Source organism: Ovis aries, chromosome 3 (assembly GCF_016772045.2).
Source record: "Ovis aries strain OAR_USU_Benz2616 breed Rambouillet chromosome 3, ARS-UI_Ramb_v3.0, whole genome shotgun sequence".
NCBI classification, from domain to species: Eukaryota; Metazoa; Chordata; class Mammalia; order Artiodactyla; family Bovidae; genus Ovis; species Ovis aries.
Window position 1 is genome coordinate 143208726 of NC_056056.1, and position 22482 is coordinate 143231207.

A 22482-nucleotide genomic window follows, 5' to 3' on the forward strand; every position below is an offset into this window, starting at 1 on the left:
TAAGATCATGGACTTTTGAATTTCTGGCTCTGTAATATCTCACTATTTAGGGGCTGCTCTATTTATTCTGCACATAATTAACACTATCTTGTATTGTTTTAAAATTTCTTATGTGCTCTGTTATCCTACATCTCAGTTTTAAGATTCTTTGTTTATGCTCCTTAAACTAAAGGGTTATCTTTTATTTCATTTTTTATATTCCTCACAGCAGCTACTACTATGTTATGCTTATAATACATGCCCATGTAAATAGTTGAGAAATTGTTAGTACTAAATAACTGGACTGCTTACAGATAGGTATGAAAGATGAGGTTCATTTAGAAGGTGATTTGGTGCATCATACAAAGACAGTCTAACGCAGATATGAAAGTTGTAGAAGCTTACTTGAGAAAAAACTCATTATCTGAAACCCAGAAGAACAGTAGGGATTAGGCAGGGAGAGGGTGAGAAGCGTTCCATACAGAAGCAGGATGATCTAATACTGGGGAGGTAAACAAGGGGAAGTTCATGGAGGTCAGTATAAACTGGATTAGGGGTTTGTGCTTTACCTCAACACTTATCCTGTAGATATTGAGAGTCATCTCCTCAAGTAGGTCAAACAAAGATCCTGATATGGGGTCTGATTATGTTGTTTGGCATGACTTGGTCTGAATTAATTGCTGTTATTGGGAGACAGAGATGTAATCAGCCACATCGCTCTGCTGGTAGGGTCAGGTGAGTGTAACGGGAACTCTTGACTAAGTGAATAGATGGGGATAGATACCCAAAGAGAAACTGGGGACTGTTGTGAGAAGTTAGGTGAATAAATGCTAGAGAGGGGAAACTGCAGAAACTCAAGATGGGCAGTTATAATACTGGTGTTATAAAAATTGGTGCCTATGAGCACTGGCAAAAGAAAATGCCAACAACTGACAAATACAGAATGAAGAGAATATTTCTGACATTAACAGATTAGTAGCTGAACTTTGCGTTGAAATATACAGAATGAGTAGAGGACTGAGACATTAATAACTAAGATACAAGCTATGGTACGAGTAAGAGAACTAGTAGTAATTTTGTTCTTAGTGTAACACTGTCCAGAATTTTCAGTCAGTTCATTTTTCCCTGCTGTCATGGTATTCAATGATTTTGCATACATGCTAGCAAATTTGGATTTCCTGACCACCTCTCAGTTTTTTATTTTGGTAATGTAGAGCATGCAAATAGAAAGACCAAGATGATATTCAGGTTATGACTTTTAAATTTGTGCCACAAGAAAATGGAAGAAATTTCTGAATTCTTTCTCTTTTACTATAGTAGTACATTCACTACTAGCCCTAGGGGACTCCATTTATAGCATTCAGCAGGAAGGAGAAAATATATGATGTAGGGTCAATAAATAAATAGCCTGTCCATCTTGTGGTGTGCTAGAAGAAGAATGAAGAAGGGACGCAAGAAGAGTTCAGTGGTGAAATATGTGTGCAGGTTTTCCCTGCTTCATGTTCTGGGCTGAGCTTAAATTGAATAAGTGGAGAAAAGAGCTGACTGCTAAGAGGAGACTCTGGGTCTTGTTTCACATCAGTAACTCTGGAGGATGAGGTCTCAATTTGACCCTATCATGGATTTGTTTATTCATTCATTTATAATACATATATTTGAGCACCTCCTTCACTGATGCTACAGTGGTGCTGGGGATGTAACTCATCCCATGACCAGCCTGTACAAATACAGTTGCTGTGAGCAGGGTGAGAGGGTAGAAGGAGATGAAGTAAACATCTCCTATGGCAGGCTAGATCCTATAGATGTGGGTGAATCCAGGTGTGGGACTTGGAGATTACACAAGGGGGAGCTTCTAAATTGCAAATAGAACTGCCATATGACCCAGAAATCCCACTGCTGGGCATACACACCGAGGAAACCAGAATTGAAAGAGACACATGTACCCCAATGTTCATCGCAACACTGTTTATAATAGCCAGGACATGGAAACAACCTAGATGTCCATCAGCAGATGAATGGATAAGAAAGCTGTGGTACATATACACAATGGAGTATTACTCAGCCGTTAAAAAGAATACATTTGAATCAGTTGTGATGAGATGGATGAAACTGGAGCCGATTATATAGGATGAAGTAAGCCAGAAAGAAAAACACCAATACAGTATACTAACACATATATATGGAATTTAGAAAGATGGCAATGATGGCTCTGTATGCAAGACAGCAAAAAAGACACAGATGTGTATAGCGGACTTTTTGGACTCAGAGGGAGAGGGAGAGGGTGGGATGATTTGGGAGAATGGCATTGAACCATGTATACTATCATGTAAGAATCGAATCACCAGTCTATGTCCAATGCAGGATACAGCATGCTTGGGGCTGGTGCATGGGGATGACCCAGAGGGATGTTGTGGGGAGGGAGATGGAAGGGGGGTTCATGTTTGGGATCGCATGTACACCCGTGGTGGATTCATGTCAATGTATGGCAAAACCAATACAGTATTGTAAAGTAAAATAAAGTAAAAATAAAATTAAAAAAAATAAATAAAATGAAAAAAAAAAAAAAGAAAAACGATAAATAAATTATGAGGACAAAAGCTTCTAGGTTTTCTTCAAGGTCTTTGAAAGGGACTTTGTAAGTGAGAGATAGAAAGTTCAGCTATTTTAGATTCATGGTGAACCCGCCTCAACATGTAGGTCCTTGTAAGACACAATAATGGCATTGGCTATAATTTCAACACTGGAAGCCACTGTAGGATTTTGAACGTAGGAGTAATCTGATCAGCCTGTTTTTTAAAGATATCACTCAGGTTGTTGTAAGGAATACTGCAAAGCTAGCAGAAGGGCAGAAGCAAGGAAGGTGAAAAGGATATTGCAGTAATCAAGTTGATAAATGATGTCTTGAACTGGGCAATAGCCATGAAGTTAGCCATGTACACAGATACTGTGTACATCTTAATTGTCAAGCTGATAGGTGGAGTGAAGGTGGGGGTTGAGAGTAAAAATTGCCACATATTATTTATGTTTTATATTTGTTTGTTTTTTCTGAACAAGTGGAAAAATTGTCATTTACCAAGATGGGGAAATCTGTGGAAACCATGGATTAGAAGAGAATATCAAGAAATTAGCCTTTAGATATTTTGAATTTAAGGTACTAATTAGATATCCAAAAGGTGAATAGTTAGGTAGGCAATGGAATATATGAGTTGAAAGATCAGTAAGGAGTCTAAACTTGGGATAATAATTTTGAAGTCAGACCATATAAATGATGTTTTAAGATAAGTTTGCATAAAATTGTGTAGGGAATGGATTAGATGCAGAAGAGAAAAAGTCCAAGGACTGAACAATGAGGTATTTGATTTTTAGCAGTTGTGGAGATGAGGAGAAAACTAGAAAGACTGAAAAGTAGGCAGATAATAAAAAAAGCTGAGGCAATATTGTCCCAATCTAAGTGATAAAAGATTTTTCAAAAGGTAAGACTAATTGGCTAAATGGTGCTGAGAATTCAAAGAACATGAAGGTTTAGAACTGATTATTGGATTTTGCAAAGTAGAGATGACTGGTGACCCTAAGCATTGTGCTAATTGGAATGGGTTCCAGAATAGTTTCAGGAATAAAAATTCATAACATTAAGGTATTACAAAGGAGACTTAGATTAACTATCTTTAGGCTTTGAGAGGACTAATCCTGTCAATGGTGAAAACTTTTGTTGAAAAAGTGATACATTAAGCTTTGGAATGCAGCATAAAATGGACTAAACTATATCTTTGAAATTAAGAGCTCAATTTATCCATTTCAAACTTTGATTTATTCCTTTTGTCAAAATCCAGAAATAGTGAACTTAATAAAGCTTTTGAAAGCAGTGTAAATAAGTTTATTTCATGTAAGTCAATTGAGATATTTCATAGGAATAAACATTTAGCATAACATTTATTTTGAAAAGTGTTCGTATATGTGTATCTGTTTTATATATAATTTTTTTCTATCATTGGCCTATTTATGATATTGTACCATGACAAAAAAAGCTAAAAAGAGTCCTAAAAATGTTATAGCTCTGTTATAAGTCTTAAAATGTGGTACAACAGATCCTTGATTTTATTCAAAATTTGCTCAAGATTGTTTTGGCTATTCTTGATATATATATTGTTGATTTCCACAAAAGAATAAAAGGGATTTTTATTGTGTTTAAATGGATTAATAGATCAATTTGAAGCATTGACATCTTTCCAGTATTATCTTCTAATCTATCCATATGACATATCCATAAAGTCCTGCTTAATTTCTCATTTAATGTCTTCTGGATTTCTTTGTAGAAGTCTTGTATATTTGGATTCTTCTTGGGTATTTAGCCAGTTTTGACACTATTGTAAATAATATAATTAAATTTTATCTAATTATTATACATAAATTTTATATATAACATATATAACAATTTCATTTTCTAATTATTATACATAAAAATGCAGGCAAAGTTTTACATTGATCTTGTTCTGCTTATATATTCTGTTTATTTGTTTATACTGTTGGGTTTTGTATATGAAAATATAAGACAGTTTTATTTCTTTCTTTGAAAGATTATTTCCATATTTTATTTCTTTTCCTGCCTTATTGCACTGACTAGGATTTCTAGACGGAGAAGGCAATGGCACCTCAGTCCAGTACTTTTGCCTGGAAAATCCCATGGACGGGGGAGCTTGGTAGACTGCAGTCCATGGGGTCGCTAAGAGTCGAACACGACTGAGCGGCTTCCCTTTCACTTTTCACTTTCATGCATTGGAGAAGGAGATGGCAACCCACTCCAGTGTTCTTGCCTGGAGAATCCCAGGGATGGGGGAGCCTGGTGGACTGCCACCTATGCAGTCACACAGAGTCGGACACAACTGAAGCGACTTAGCAGCAGCAGCAGCAGGATTTCTAGAACAATGTTGAATGGAAATTGCAGTGATGAAAATTCTTGCCTCATTGCCAGTTTTGGAATGAAAGCTTTTGATGTTTTCTGATGTGCACAATGTCTACAACCAAATGTTGCAGCTCTTTCTTAGGAAGAAAAATCTATTTTTATCTGATTAAGAAAGTTCCCCTAAACTCCTGCTTCATAAAGAACTTTTATTATGAATGGATATTGAATTTTATCAAAACATTTTTTCCTTCATGTACCAAGGTGATCATATTTTCCCCCTTTGTTTAGTTATTTGATTCTCAAATGGCAAATCTGGCTTGGGGTCTGATCAGACTAGTTTTGGTAGTATTTTCTTTAGAGTTCCTACATCTATGTTTATGAATGGATTTGGTTTGTAATTTTTCCCTTATTGCATAGAAAAGAGCAAGGAAGATGAAGGGCTATTGAAAAGAATGATTAAAATGATGGACTATGAAATATAAGCTATATAGTCATTTTTGTTTTATATACTTGATATTCTTTTAGAATTACTCAAAAAGTAAAGAAGTAAATAATTCAGTAGATTTTTGGAGAGCAATAAATGTAAAATTTTCTATGTAAAGTATTAGTTTACTAATCAGCCAGATCGTTCATTTTAGTTTTGTTTTGGTCTTCCAACACATGACTTAACTACAAACGCTAATGAAGTATTAATCTTTGATCACTAGTATTGACTCACATGATACTTTTCTCATGAAGAAGATGCAAGATTCTAATTATTTGCAATTAAAATCTAATTCAGAATTGCAACATTCAAAAGCAGCTCTGTTTAAAGACATCAAGACATGAGATTGTCTACTTTCACAATGAGTACAAATGTTGGGGAAAATTGCACAAGAATGGGCCAGGTTCTTGGCTGGTCCCAGCTGGTGTTCCACTCTTTGTGAGGATCATTATTGGTAGAGTGAGAGCTGGGCCAGTGGTCAGGTCAGCGACAGACATCTGTTTCATGTGGAGAGCATCCAGTTCTCTGGACCTCTCCCAAGGAGGCTTCTTCCTTGTGCTTTTCTTCCTTGGAAGAGAGCCAGAAAACTGAAGATAAAAACTCCCTTCCCACTCTCATCTGATCTGCAGTTTGCAACTTCTTTTGCCTAAATACAAATGTACCTAGATATAAAATAACTTCCTGGTGTACAATTGACAAAAATATTCTTTTAGAAAGTGGTAATTTGTTAAATTCTGAAGTGTAGCCAAAGATTAAACAAAATACCTGCTTGCAAATAAGAATTTGACCTATCAGTGATTTCAGAGTTTGATTTTATTCCCCCACTTTTGTCAGTAACTAAAAGAACTGGACTTAATAAAAGCCTTTACAAAAGCAATGTGAATAAAAATTTAGTCTGTAATAAAGATGCTAATTACTGTTAAGATATTGCATAAAATTTTAATTTTTAACATTTTATGTTCATTTAATGACTGTTTTAATTAGATCTCTAAGTTTTTCACTGTTATATTGACTTTGGGAAATACCTTTAATATTTCTTTTTTTTTTATAAAAATTTTAAGCAAATAGTAAAGTTTCAGAGAATATTTCATATAAGAAGTCTATTTTCAGCCAAAACTGTTTCAGGAATTTTAGAGTCAGGAAGAGTATATATATATATATATATATATATATATATATATATATGTAGTTTAAGAAATAAATTGTAATGACTGCAGTAACATTGGAATAAAGAATAAGTTAAAGTATATCTTTGCATTACATTTTATATTTTTATGAGTTATAACTTTATTTTCCAAAAAATGTGAGATATAAGTCATAGTTAATAACACTACAGGAAGTGTAAGATTTTAAAGAGTTACTTAGTAATAGTGTGGAAAAATAGTATATTAGTTCAGGGATAGAGAAAATAGGGTGTGTGTGCACGCTCAGTCATGTCCGACTCTTTGCAACCCTTGGACCATAGCCTACCTGGCTCCTTTGTCCATGGGATTTTCTAAGTAAGAATACTGAAGTGGGTTGCCATTTCCTCCTCCAGGGGATCTTCCCAGAGCCAGGGATCAAACGGGCATCTCCTGCATCTCATGCAATGAGGGCGGATTCTTTACTGCTGAGCCATCACGGAAGCCCCAAGTAGCATCTAATGCTTATAAATGCCTACTTAGAACTAACTTTGTACTTTGGGAGGTGTTTTAGGATGCTTAGTACTTAAAATTATCTCAAGGCAGTTCTGGAATGATTCTACATGAGGCAGATTGTCAGATAATATGGAGAAATGGAGCTCTAGGAGGAAGTCATGGAAAGTTTGGAAAGCAGAGGGAGTTATTTTATCTACTATTAAGCAATAGTAAGTGGCTGTGGTTCAGGAGTGACTTGCCATGAAAGCTCATCTGAAAATAGGAAGACAAGACTAATGAGGTAGAATTCTCAGTTGGTGTCTATTTTAATAGTGTTATGCTATGTTCTAATTTCAGCAGTTGTGCACTCTTGCAAAATAAGCTCACTACATATCAATGAGATATGTAGTGTTCAGCATGAATTCTGAGTAACTGACTTTTCTTTAAAGAATGAAATGTCACATTTCATTTACATGTTTAGGGTAAGGGTAAGGGTATAAATCTAACTCATTGATAAGATTTTCAGTATCTTTTCAAGCAGTTGTTATTATCAATATTTATTATCAATATACAATATAACATTGTTATATCAATACGTACATTCAAATTCTTCTTACATTTGTATCATTTGGTTAGTTTGTCTTAGTCTCACTTTTTTTAGAATTTCTGAAAAGAGATAGGATTTTAAGACCTGAAAAGGCACTTCCTAAAATGCGAAGGGCAATGCAAGTGTTCCTATTCTATGGAGGTTGGAGTGCCAAAAGCTGATAGGAGACAATGGCTGTGTATTCCTCTCCATTTGGTTAAATACAGAGCAGGAGTATCAATTCCAGCCTCAGCCCAGAGACTAGAATGAATGTTGTACTTGATATGCTTTTTTAAATTCAAGTATAATTGCCTTACAATATTGTGTTAGTTTCTGCTGTACAATAAAGTGAATCAGCTTTATGTATGTACTTATGCCCTCTCTCTTGAACCTCCTTCCCCCCACTTCCTTAGGTCATCAGAGAGTGCCAAGCTGAGCTCCCAGTGCTATACACCGCAGGTTCTCACTAGTTATCTGGTTTACATACTCTTTCACAGAAATCACAGCAAGATTCTTTTTGACCCACCTCCTAGAGTAAGAAACATAAAAACAAAAATAAACAAATGGGATCTAATTAAACTTAAAAGCTTTTTTACAGCAAAGGAAACCATAAACAAGACGAAAAGACAACCCTCAGAATGGGAGAAATCATTTGCACACGAAGCAGCTGACAACTGATTGGATTACCCCTGCTCTGCTGTGTTCATCTGATAAATTTATTGTCTTGTTCCTCATTATATTCCTTTCTCCCATCTTCCTCCTTCTATCTTCCTTTTTTCTATCTCATTTCCAAATTTATCATCCTCACTTTCTTCATCCTTCTCCTTTTCCTTTCTTTCCATGAACATTTATTAAGCATATCTAAAGGGCAGAACATATTGCCCAGCAGTGTTTTCAGGCCTTGACAGAGTGTATTGCTTGATGGTAGTGGGGATGACTATGTTTAGTGGTGGGCTGATGGGGAGGGGCTTGGGACTTCATCTTATCAGCAATGAAGATCCATTGTAATTTCTTGAATAAGGATGAGATGAAAGGGATAGTCATAAAAATGAATCATTTTGGATACAAATGAAGGGTGAATGAGAGGGAGAAGAGACTGATGATGATAGTGGGATCATTCAAGAGATAGTTTGTGTCTTATTTTGATTTACTATTCAAGCGGGCCTTAAGAAGTCAAGTGGGCCTTGACTTCTTAAGAAGCATCACTTCAAACAAAGCTAGTGGACGTGATGGGAGTAGTTGAGCTATGTCAAATCCTAACAGTTGATGCTGTGAAAGTGCTGTACTCAATATACCAGCAAATTTGGAAAACTCAGCAGTGGCCACAAGACTGGAAAAGGTCAGTTTTCATTCTAATCTCAAAGAAAGGCAATGCCAAAGAATGCTCAAACTACCACACAGTTGCACTCATCTCATACGCTAGCGATGAGCTTCCCTGATGGCTCAGATGGTAAAGCGTCTGCCTGCAATACAGGAGACCTGGGTTCGATCCCTGGGTTGGGAAGATCTCCTGGAGAAGGAAATGGTGACCCACTCCAGTATTTCTGCCTGGAGAATCCCAGGGACAGAGGAGCCTGGTAGGCTACAGTCCATGGGATGGCAAAGAGTCGGATACGACTGAGCGACTTCACTTCGCTTCACACGCTAGCAAAGTAATGTTCAAAATTCTCCAAGCCAGGCTTTAACAGTACGTGAACCATGAACTTCCAGATGTTTAAGCTGGATTTAGGAAAGGTAGAGGAATCTGAGATCAAATTGCCAACATCCATTGAATCATCAGAAAATCAAGAGAGTTCCAGAAAAACATCTACTTTTGCTTTACTGACAATGTCAAAGCCCTTGACTGGGTGAATCACAACAAACTGTGGAAAATTCTTCAAGAGATGGGAATACCAGACCACCAGACCTGCCTCCTGAGGTACGTCAAGGCTGTATATTGTCACCCTGCTTATTTAACTTATATACAGAGTACATCATGCAAAATGCCAGGCTGGATGAAGCACAAGCTGGAATCAAGATTGCTGGGAGAAATATCAATAACCTCAGATATGCAGATGACACCACCCTTATGGCAGAAAGTGAAGAAGAACTAAAAAGCCTCTTGATGAAAGTAAAAGTGGAGAGTGAAAAAGTTGGCTTAAAGCTCAACATTCAGAAAACAAAGATCATGGCATCTGGTATCATCACTTCATGGCGAATAGATGGGGAAGCAATGGAAACAGTGAGAGACTTTATTTTTTGGGCTCCAAAATCACTGCAGATGGTGACTGCAGACATGAAATTAAAAGATGCTTGCTCCTTGGCAGAAAAGTTATGACCAACCTAGACAGCATATTAAAAAGCAGAGACATTACTTTACCAACAAAGGTCCGTCTAGTCAAGGCTAAGGTTTTTCCAGTAGTCATGTATGGATGTGAGAGTTGGTCTATAAAGAAAGCTGAATGCCAAAGAATTGATGTTTTCGAGCTGTGATGTTGGAGAAGACTCTTGAAAGTCCCTTGGACTTCAAGGAGATCCAACCAGTCCATCCTAAAAGAAATCAATCATTGAATATTCATTGGAGGGGCTGATGTTGAAGCTGAAACTCCAATACTTTGGCCTCCTGATGTGAAGAACTGACTTATTTGAAAAGACCCGGATGCTGGGAAGATTGAAGGCAGAAGGAGAAAGGGATGACAAAGGATGAGATGGTTGGATGGCATCACTGACTCAATGGACGTGACTTTGAGTAAACTCCGGAGTTGGTGATGGGCAGGGAGCCCTGGGGTGCTGCAGTCCATGGGGTTGCAAAGAGTCAGACACGACTGAGCAACTGAACTGAACTGATTCCAACAATGTTACTCTTAAGTGTGAAAACTCTGAATGAGTTTAGTGGCAATAATATTATTGACAGCAGAAGCAATACAAGGAAAAATGTGAAGAAGTGGCAAAACTTGGTGATCAGATACAAAGGGTGAAGGAAAGATAAGAAGAGCCCAATTGTGGTGTACAGTTTAGCTTCAGTATGGTATTTGGAAGTTATTGCCCATATTGATAGAAAAAGGGAAACTCGGGATGGGAAAAGAAAATTAACTCATTTTTATATGCTTTGTGTCAGTAGAACATTCAAGTCAAATTACGGATAATTTCATTATTGTTTGACAAACTTTTTAGTAGTTTATCTTTGCATAGATTATTTAATCACCTTGCATTCTAGAATACAATATGCTGTTGGAGGAGTTAATTTTGCTTTTGTAATTTTAAGTATTTTATGTTCTAGTAAGCCGATTATCATTGTTGCATGATGTTTAAGATGTAGTGCTTTGGTCTAAATTAGTTTTGGGTCATAATACACTTGTTATTAATAAAGGACAAGACATTGTTTAAACATCTGAGTTTACGGAGCATTGCATAGAAATGGTGTAATTGAATTGGCAAAGAGTTTTGCATAGTGCTCATTTATTTAGGGTATTTGGAAAGGTCATTTTTATGATCATTTATTATAGTACTTAAGCATAAATATCAGAAAAAGGTAATGAGATAAAATGTTTAGCCTGTAAGATATTTACAGATACTATTTTCAAAAATAATACTATAATTAAGAAACCAGTAAACAAATTCATTGTAATGATTTAAAGGAGACTGAGATGTTAATGAAAGAATTTAGTAGTTGTCTAGTCGCACCTCTCCTTATGACCAGTGCTAAAAGTCTGAGGTATAACTTCCATGTATTTTTGGCTCATCATATAAGTTTTTATGAATCTGTGTATTTTGTAAAAGTTTGTTTTCACAAAAATGAGATCATACTATCACTCATATTATCTTGCCACTTACACTTTTTACTTAAAAATGCATCATGAACATCCTTCCTTATGAAAACACATAGACCTCATTCATTTTTTTCCCATATCTGCATAACATTCCTTTGTTGAATTATTCCTTTGCTGAGGATTGTTTGTTTAAAAAGGTTTAAATGTGGCCTCGGTTATTTTAGTTATCAAAGCCATTTGTCTTTGCAAAATTAGATTTGCAGAATCAAAACATTAGCAAAAAAAAACTTTCTCTCTAGTATTCAGCATTTCTTTCCTAATATTTGGCATTTCTAAAACTACTGTATGATAGCGATCAGAACTGTCCTGTTACTTTAATAGTAGTTGGTTTTGTAAATTACTGTTTGTTAAGAACTTGTTGATAATAATAATGAAAGTCATGAATATATAGACCAATATGAAATACAGCATTTGGACAGCAGCCCATATATGGCCACACAATTTTGCTTGCATCCCCGCTCCCCTTTAGTCCACTTACCTCCCCCGACCCGATCATTCGAAATGTCATGCATGTCACCTCCCTGCTTTTTCTGTAGTGTTGCTGCATCCATACATATTTCTTAAATCTTTATTTTGTTTTTTAAGCTACATAAAAATGTGTCGGATTTAATTTTTTTCATTTTTGTCACTTGTAATTAACAAAATTCACTCATATTGTTGTGTGTTAAAGCATGAAATCAGATTTCTTCCAAATAATTCAAATATTTTACAAAGTCTGCACAATATTCTTATCATTATTTCATTTTCTATAGAGATCAAACCCGTGATATCTGTTTTGGTGAAAGTGTGTTTGTTGTTAAATTACAGTTTTTTTTTTTTTCCTTTAACTTTCATTGCCAAGCAATATGTTTCGGTGGTTAAAATCACCAACTTTGGAGCCAGATATGTAGGATTTCAATCTCAGATGTGCTAATTATTACTTAAATGTGGCTGTAGTTTACTAATCTAATTCTATAAAGCTTTTGCTTTTTGATAGACAAATTTAAACTACCTTATTTGTATATGAACCAGTTACTTTTTTTCCCCTGGTTTTTGAATTGAACCAGTTATTTGTTTTCATTTTCAGCTCAGTCAGTTCAGTTGTTCAGTCATGTCCACCTTTGCAACCCCATGGACTGCAGCACGCCAGACCTCGCTGTTCATCACCAACTCCCAGAGTTTACTCAAACTCATGTCCATTGAGTCAGTGATGCCATCCAACCATCTCATCCTTTGTTGTCCCCTTCTCCTCCCGCTTTTAATATTTCCCAGCATCAGGGTCTTTTCAAATGAGTTAGCTCCTCACATCAGGTGGCCAAAGTATTGGAGTTTCAGCTTCAACATCCAGTCCTTCCAGTGAACACTCAGGACTGATCTCCTTTAGGATGGACTGGTTGGATCTCCTTTCAGTCCAAGGGACTCTCAAAAGTTTTCTCCAACACCACAGTTCAAAAGCATCAATTCTTCGGCCCTCAGCTTTCTTTTATAGTCCAACTCTCACATCCATACATGACCACTGGAAAAACCATAGCTTTGACTAGATGGACCTTTGCTGGCAAAGTAACGTCTCTGCTTTTTTAATATGCTGTCTAGGTTGGTCATAACTTTCCTTCCAAGGAGTAAGTGCCTTTTAATTTCATGTCTGCAGTCACCATCTGCAGTGATTTTGGAGCCCAATAATATAAAGTCTGTCACTATTTCCACTGTTTCCCCATCTATTTGCCACGAATTGATGGGACTGGATGCCATGATCTTAGTTTTCTGAATGTTGAGTTTCAAGCCAACTTATTCACTCTCCTCTTTCACTTTACCAAGAGGCTCCTTAGTTCTTCTTCACTTTCTGCCATAAGGGTGGTGTCATCTGCATATCTGAGATTATTGATATTTCTCCCAGCAATCTTGATTTCAGCTTGTGCTTCATCCAGATCAGTGTTTCTCATGATGCACTCTGCGTATAAGTTAAATAAGCAAGGTGACAATATACAGTCTTGACATACTCCTTTCCTGATTTGGAATCAGTCTGTTGTTCCATGTCCCATTCTAACTGTTGTTTCCTGACCTGCATAAAAATTTAATTAACTGTGTATGTTAATTCCTTAGTCTCTGTATATTGTGGATTACTCATCTATAAAGTGGAATTAATAATAGTACTTACTTTATATGCCACTATTAAATAAGTTGGGCTTCCCTGGTGGCTCAGTGGTAAAGAACCTGCCTGCCAGTACAGATGTGGTTTCCATTCACGAGTCAGGAAGATCCCCTGGAAAAGGGAATGGCAACCCACTCCAGTCTTTTTGTGTGGCAGATCTCATGAACAGAGGAGCCTGGTAGACTACAGTACATGGGGTTGCAAAAGAGTAGGATATGACTTAGTGATTAAACAAAAATTAGATGCGTTAATATAAATAAATTTGTTAGAAATGAAAAGTTGACCCATAAACAAGGAAGGAGTTTGAGGTGCTGACTCCCCTGTTCAGGGTAAAATCTGCATGTCCCTTTACAGCTGGCTCTCCATATCTGTGGTTCTGCGTCTTTGGATCTGCAGATCATAGTCCCATAGTACATATTTATTGAAAAACATCCATGTATAAGTCAACCCACACAGTTCAAACCCATGCTGTTCATGGATTATCTCTACTTGATTTATAGTAGACAGTATACATTGTGTTATTTGTATTTCATATGAATTTTATTCAGTTTCTTTTTTTTTTTATATTTCCTTACTTTTGATGATTTTTCTATTCTTAAGTCATCCCACAACACTTTGAATTTAGAATTTGTACTAAGTGTCTTTTTCCTTTGGTGATGTGCTCATTTTAACAGCAGTATATATGCATACCTATACTTACTGATTTTAAAGGGATGTAATGATTGTATCCTTTTTGCACTAAGCTGTGTCACATATCCCAATTCCTTCTTAGCCCACTGAAATTTTACAAAGTGATTATTCCACTTTTCACTGTCTCCAGCAGTATATGAGAGGTTCAGGAGCCCCAGATTATATTACCATGCCTAGTTATTTTCAATATTTTTCATTTTAGCCATTTGGGAGGATATATAGTTAAATTCATTGCGTTTTAATGTGCATTTCCCAGATTATTGGTAATTTTTGTTACTGTTTCCTGTGTTGATGCCTTTGAATTTTGCCTTTTGTGAGGTATTCAAGTCTCCCTTATTTTTATTATTATCTTATTTCCTATTTGCAGTGGTTAATGATATAATCTGTATATAAGTCCTTTGTTTATATTTATTCCAGATATCTCTTCCTTTTCCCATAATAATGTTGTTTGGTGAACACAGTTCAAAGTCTTGGTTTACTCAAATGAATAGTCTTTTTGGTTAGTATTTTTTGTGTCCTAAAGTCCTTTCTCAAACAAAAACCAAGGTCATGAATATATTCTGATATATCATCATTTAAAAGACAGATGAAACATGTTTGAGATCTTTCCCTTTTTAAAAATTCTTAGAAAAGTTTTGAGAAAGTAGTGCTATTTCTTCTTTAAATACTTAGTCATGTTTGCGGGTGAAGCCCTTTGAGACTGGGTTTTCGGGGAAGAATTGATTAGAGTTCAACTTTTTTAAGTTATGTGGCTGTTAGACTTTCTAATTCTTCACGGGTCAGTTTTGATAAGTTGTGTTTTTTCCAGAAATGTTCTAGAAAACATTTCTTAATTTGCTTGTATCAAGTTGTTGATAATATCTTCTTAATGTTTATTTTTCCCTTTTTAAAACAATTGCTCCAGGATTGAATTTTAAATTTGAATTTGTATATTTTTTGTTTTAAGGATTCTTTTTTTTTTCTGTGTATATTGTTTATCCAATGTTTTCATTCCAATTTGGAATTCTTTCTTTCATTATTTCAGCCTACACAGAGTCACCTATTCTAACTTACTGTCAATCTGACTCCTTCAAGCCACAGTACTTCCTCAATTGTGTTCTTGTTTAGCTTACTATTAACCAGTGAGATGTTTAATTTTGTAGCACCCAGGCTGGACAGAACTTTGGGGGCTATCTCAGGTGGAGATATTGACAGGCCCTGGTAACCAACCATTCAATTTTGTTTCTATGATTTTTGAGTGTTTTAGATAGCTAATAAGTAAAATCAAATAGTATTTATACTTTTGTGGCTGGCTCATTTCTAGTTATCATACTATCCTCAAGATTCATCCATATCAGAGAATGTAATAATTTCCTTTTTTAAAGATAAATAACCAATTTTCTATATATACTGTGTTTCATTTATCTGTTTATCAATCAACAGATATTTGAGTTGCTTCCACCTTTTGGTTATTGTAAATAATGCTGCAGTGAACATGAGTGGGAAAATATTACTTGAAGACCCTGCTTTTAATTCTTTTGGATATATACTGAGATGTAGAATTGCTGGATCATTTGGTAGTTCTGTATATAAATTTTTGAGGTGCTTTTATATTATTGCCCATAGTGGTTGCACCCTGTTTTATAATCCTACCATCAGTTCATGAAGGTTCCAGTTTCTCCACATCCTCATCAACACTTATTTTTTTCTGTTCTTTTTAATACTAGCCATCCTAGTGGGTTTGAAATGATATCTCATTGTAGTTTTGATTTGCGTATCTCTAATGATAAGTAACATTGACCATCTTTTTATGTGCAGTTGTCCATTTTTTATCTTTGGTAAAATGTCTATTCACATCCTTTCCCCATTTAAAAAATCAGGTTATTTTTATTGAGTCATGAAAATGAAAGCCGCTTACTGTGTCTGACTCTTTGCGACCCCACGGACTATGTAGTCCATGGAATTCTCAGGCCAGAATACTGGAATGGGTAGCCATTCCTTTCTCCAGGGGATCTTCCCAAGCTAGGGATTGAACCCAGGTCACCTGCAATTGCCGGTGGCTTTTTTACCAGCTGAATCACAAGGGAAGCCCAAGAATCCTGGAGTGGGTAGCCTATCCCTTCTCCACGGGATCTTCCCAACCCAGGAATCAAACTGAGGTCTCCTGCAGTACAGGTGGACTCTTTACCAATTGAGCTATTAGAGAAGCCCTTATTGAGTTATAAGCATATATATATATATATATATATATATATATATATATATACACATACATACATATATATATATATATTTGTATATGTGTAGTGGGAGAAGGCAATGGCACCCCACTCCAGTACTTTTGCCTGGAAAATCCCATGGACGGAGGAGCCTGGTAGGCTGCATTCCATGGGGTCGCTAAGAGTCAGACATGACTGAGCGACTTCGCTTTCACTTTTCACTTTCATGCATTGGAGAAGGAAATGGCAACCCACTCCAGTGTTCTTTCCTGGAGAATCCCAGGGATGGGGGAGCCTGGTGGGCTGCCGTCTATGGGATCGCACAGAGTCGGACACGAATGAAGTGACTTAGCAGTAGTGGGTATTACCTCCATAGCTCCTCATCAGGTATGATTTGCAAGTATTTTTTCCCATTGCATTTTCACTGTTTTGATTGTGTTCTTTAATGCACATACATGTTAAAGTTTGCAGTCACATTTGTCTGATTTTTTGCATTTATTGCTTGAGCTTTGGTGTCATATCCAAATAATCACTGTCAAACCCACTGTCATGGAGCTTTTCCTCTGTTCTCTTTTGGGAGTTTCAAAGTTGTTTTAGATCTTAATCCATTTTGAGTTAACTTTTATATATGATGTAAGATGAAGTCCAATTTCACTCTTTTGCATGGACATGTCTAGTTGTCCCAACACCATTTGTTGAAGAACCTATTCATTTTTCATGGGCTGTCCTTAGTTAGCACATTTGTCAAACATCATTTGACCATATACGTAAAGGTTTCTTTCTTGGTTATTCCATTCGTATTTATGCAGGTCACGCTATGGACATTCTTAGTGTTTTCTGGACATATGTTTTCCTTCTTTTAGGTATCAGGATTGTAATTGCAGGGCTTCTCTGGTGGCTCAGACGGTAAAGCATCTGCCTGCAATGCGGGAGACCTGGGTTCAATCCCTGGGTCAGGAAGATCCCCTGGAGAAGGCAATGGCACCCCACTCCAGTACTCTTGCCTGGAAAATCCCATGGATGGAGGAGCCTCGTAGGCTACAGTCCATGGGTTCGCAAAGAGTCCGACATGACTGAGTGACTTCACGTGAGGATAGGTACATGTGTAATTTAAAAATTGCCAGATAGTATTCTGAAGTGGCTGAGACAATGCTTGGTATTATCAGTCTTTTAAGTTTTAGCCATTTTGTTAAGGTAGAGTCATTTTTTAAAACTTTTGGTTGAATTGTTATTTAAGGACTAATTTGAGATAACTTTAAGTCCTTCGATATGTGTTCATTTTTTTTTTTATTCTTCCCACTAGAGTATAAACTTTATTAGATGCTATTTTCTGCTTAATTTCTGATGTTTGCTGACATTGAGCAGTTAGTTTATTTTGAATGAATGAAATGAGTGAACAAATAATAAAAACATGAATATTTATCTTTTTCCTGATAACACTGGGATTTGTATATATCAGATATATCTAGGATCTTCTCCAGGGTCAAATAATTAGTCATGAATATTTTGGTGGGTGGGCTTCCCAGGTGGCACCAGTGGTAAAGAACGTGCCTGCCAGTGCAGGAGACGTAAGTGATGCAGTTTCAGTCCCTGGGTTGGGAAGATCCCCTGGAGAAGGGCATGGCAATCCACTGCAGAATTCTTGCCTGGAGCATCCCATGGACAAAGGAGCCTTGCAGACACGACTGTAGCGACTGAGCACAGCACAGCACATTTTGGTGGTTGACTCACCTTTAGGAAAAATATGGCAGGACAAAATGTTAGGAATCTATATTCAGTTTGTCAGATGCCCGTAGTCTCCCACTGAGCTCTATTTTAAAACTCTACAGTGTAGTAATATTAAAAGGCAGGATAGTTTTAGAAATTAGGGAAAGCAGTTCATCTGTAGAAACATTGTTCAAGGACTTTAGTTTCATTTTTTACAACCATAGAGTTGCTACTAATTTTACGGGAAATGAATTATTTTTGTAATACAGGTTTATATTCTGTCTAATCCTTGAGCTTCCCTGGTGGCTCAGATGGGAAAGCATCTGCCTGCGCTGTGGGAGACCCAGGTTCAATCCCTGGGTTGGGAAGGTCCCCTGGAGAAGGAAATGGCAACCCACTTCAGTACTCTTGCCTGGAAAATTCCATGGACTGAGGAGCCTGGTAGACTATAGTCCATGAGGTCACAAAGAGTCAGACATGACTGAGTGACTTCACAATCCTTGTAATACAACTAAATCTTGATTGTTGTAGTATTGATGATTTGACTTATGAACTATCCAGGACCTTTTATTTCTTCTTACCTGTTTGCTTTGATCCACTTTCCTGTTCTAAATACTTTCACCAAACAATTATCAGAAAAATTAGCAGAGAAAAATAAGAAAGAGAGTAGAGAAATAAACTGAAGGAGAAGGAAATAGAACAAACACTCAAGCTGCCGATGAAATTTTTTCCATTAGCACAAATAATCATGAATTTAGAAGTAACTTTTATAGAAGGACTTAAAGTGATTGCCATAATAATCCCTAATGTTTTAGCAGTTTTAATGCTGTATTTATATATAAACAAACAGAATCAAAGTAATCAGGTATTTTATATAATCAAGTATTACAAAATTTACATCAACCTTTGAATTTCTGGATTTGAAAAGCCATCTATTGGTATATGGATTTGGTGCTCTTTTGATGTTGCATAACAAAAAATATATTTGTTTTCTCTACTTTATGAAGCTTTATCCTATAAAATATAATTTCTCTGCAATGAGATTAGATGCAGTCAGCGGCTTGAGGACCCAATTTACCTACTGAAAAAAGCCTAAGTTCTCCTTGATTTGTTTTTGTCTTCTCTCCAGTGGTTAATGCACATTTTGAATCGTCATGGCTGTTAAAGTAAGACATATATAAGGTTTTGTTAGTGCAATATATGAAAATGTGGACATTATATTACTATGAGTAACAGTAATGCTTATGATAATGTGTAAGACTTTAAAATAAATTTTTTGTCCTTATATTTCATATTGGAAGCAGTTGTAAAAGTATTAAATATTTTTGGCCCTTCTATTCTGTGCACTATTTTGAGTCACATCCAATTTAATGACTTTATATTATTATATTCTTCCCCCACCAGAAAGTGAAATAAAGAAAACTGCTCTACCCTTTCATAACTACAGCGACATTAATGAAAATCTCAATATAAAGGAAGAAAGAGTTTTAGGATACACTTCAAAAAATATATCTTTGGAAGATGAAAGAAGTCAATTGCATTCCAGGAAGAAACGTTTTTTATCATATCCAAGATACGTGGAAGTTATGGTTACAGCTGACTCTAAAATGGTTCATCATCATGGACAGAACTTGCAGCACTACGTACTAACTCTGATGTCAATTGTAAGTAAACTTAACAGGCCCTTTGTATTTTCTAAAATGTTTTACATAATATTTTTTCACATTTAATTAAAAATTTCCCCAAACTTTAGATGTTAGCAAATTGTTTACATTTAAGCCAAAATATCTGAATGAAATTTAAATATATAGATGTATAAAGCAAGTGTTGCATTCTGTTACTTGGACAATTTTTAAAAAATCTAAAACCTGTTAAACCGCTTACAGAAAGTGCTTCAATCTTGATTTCATCACGTGAATGACTTCTGCCCCCTAGTGACAGAATTGATCTTTTGCCCTTTGAATCTGAATTTTTAATAGTTTCTGTATAGAAGGAGGGAATACTAATTTTACTACTATTGCATTCACCAAATCAAATTGGGACACATATTTTAAGTTATAAAGGTACTTATGGTAATAAAAGGAGCTCTGTTATTAATAGAGCTGCTTTAACAAACTTAGGATGTAAGACGAATCTTAAGATCATGGCCTTCGATCCCATCACTTCATGGCAAATAGTAGGGGAAGAGAAACAGTGGCATATTTTATTTTCTTGAACTCCAAAATCATTGGATGGTGACTGCAGCCTTGAAATTAAAAGACATTTGCTCCTTGGAAGAAAAGCTATGACAGACCCGGACAGTGTATTAAAAAGCAGAGACTTTTTAATCTTTTTATCACTTTGCTAACAAAAGTCCATAAAGTCATAGCTATGGTTTTTCAGGAGTCATGTATGGATGTGAGAGTTGGACCGTAAAGTATGAGTGCTGAAGAATTGATGCTTTCAAACTGTGGTGCTGGAGAAGATTCTTGAGAGTCCCTTGGATAGCAAGGCGATCAAACCAGTCAATCCTAAAGGAAATTAACCTTGAATATTCATTAGAAGGACTGATGCTGAAGCTGAAGCTCCAATAATTTGGCCACCTGATATGAAGAGCCGACTTGTTGGAAAAGACTCTGACGCTGAGAAAGATTGAGGGCCAGAGGAAAGGGGGTGACAGAAGATGAGATGGTTGGATGGCATCATGGACTCAACAGTCATGAGTTTGAGCAGACTCAGGGAGAGAGTGAAGGACCGGGAAGCCTGGTGTGCACTAGTCCATGGGGTCGCAAAGTCAGACACAAGAGTCAGTCAGCCACTTAGTGACTGAGCAGCAACAACGAACAGTAAGATCGCAGTAACTATAAGCACTTTTGATCTGATGTTAACGTCTCTGTTGAGCAGTGGTGGCATATGGATAGATTTCTAGTGCTAGTGAAGAGCACCAGTTCTGCTGGTAGCGACACTCTATATACACTAAAGTACATAGGCACACATACACGTATGTACGGGCTTCCGTGGTGGCTCAGATGGTGAAGAACCTGCCTCCAGTGCAGGAGACCCAGGTTTGATTTCCAGGTGGGAGAGATCCCTTGGAGAAGATCCCCTGGAAAAGGGAATGGCTACCCACTCCAGTATTCTTGCCTGGAGAATTCCATGGCCAGAAGAGCCTGGTGGGCTTCAGTCCATGGGGTCACACACAGTCGGACACAACTGAGGGACTAACACACACACACAAATATATACACACATGTACCTACTGTCTGGGACATTCCTGGATTAAGTCCTGTTCTTTTGAAGTAACTGCTGAAAGCAGCTCTTTCATGCTCAGGAGTATCTTGGTTTAGCTGATGAAATGTATAGTTTCCTCTATTTATACACATTCAGGATATTGCATCATATCTCATATCCACAGGGAGGGAATTCAGGTTTGCTTGGCTGGAAAGATGGGACCTGGACACATCTATTATAAATTTCACTTAGCAAGAACTTTCCGATCAACTTCATTGTGACTGAAGAGATCCTAAGACCTTGTTATTTTCCTTACATACAGCATTTTATCTTAAATTCTTATACGTGCTGGGAATACATTGCTTCTGCTGCCTAAACAAAGTTATCTGGTATGAAATGAGCACTCAATAGTTAGTAAAAGAATAAGTAAATAAATGATTAAGGTAATACTTTTTTCAGAATAAGTGACATCATAATGGGCAACAAACATATCATCTAAAATGATGCTTTGAAATTTGTGCAGTGTAGATGTGTTTTATTTACTTGAATTGAATTTTTAAAGTGCCAACACAGCTCTACAAACAGATTTATCCTGATTACTTTTTAACCTCTGAATCTGAAGTTACTATCTAGATGTATATAATTATCTACATGTATAATTATTTAGATACTGGTGTGGCATGCTCCAGAGAAGGCGATGGCACCCCACTCCAGTACTCTTGCCTGGAAAATCCCATGGATGGAGGAGCCTGGTGGGCTACAATCCATGGGGTGGCGAAGAGTCGGACACGACTGAGCAACTTCACTTTCACTTTTCACTTTCATGCATTGGAGAAGGAAATGGCAACCCACTCCAGTGTTCTTGCCTGGAGAATCCCAGGGACAGGGGAGCCTGGTGGGCTGCCGCCTATGGGGTTGCACAGAGTTGGACACGACTGAAGCGACTTGGCAGCAGCAGCAGCAGCAGTGGCATGCTCATTGTGAAGGGATTCTAATGAGAACATGGAGGATGCTGATTGATATATAGGAAATTATATCATTTATATGGAATAGTGTGGGTTAAACTTGGAAATTTTATATGGTTGAAGAAGATATTCATTAAGAAAATTGGGAAGGTGATAGAGATAGTGAAGAAAATTACTAGATTTTATAAGTACAGCAGGTTTTGATGTTAA

General features: G+C 36.6%; 1 protein-coding gene across 1 annotated transcript in view; it reads left to right on the forward strand.

The window, feature by feature from the left end:
- Positions 1-22482, forward strand: part of ADAMTS20 (ADAM metallopeptidase with thrombospondin type 1 motif 20) — a 201558-nt gene that overhangs the window by 26838 nt on the left and 152238 nt on the right. The window contains exon 4 of the mRNA XM_004006435.6: positions 19502-19761. Within this exon, the coding sequence (XP_004006484.2) occupies positions 19502-19761 (260 nt within the window). The remainder of the gene's footprint in view (positions 1-19501; positions 19762-22482) is intronic.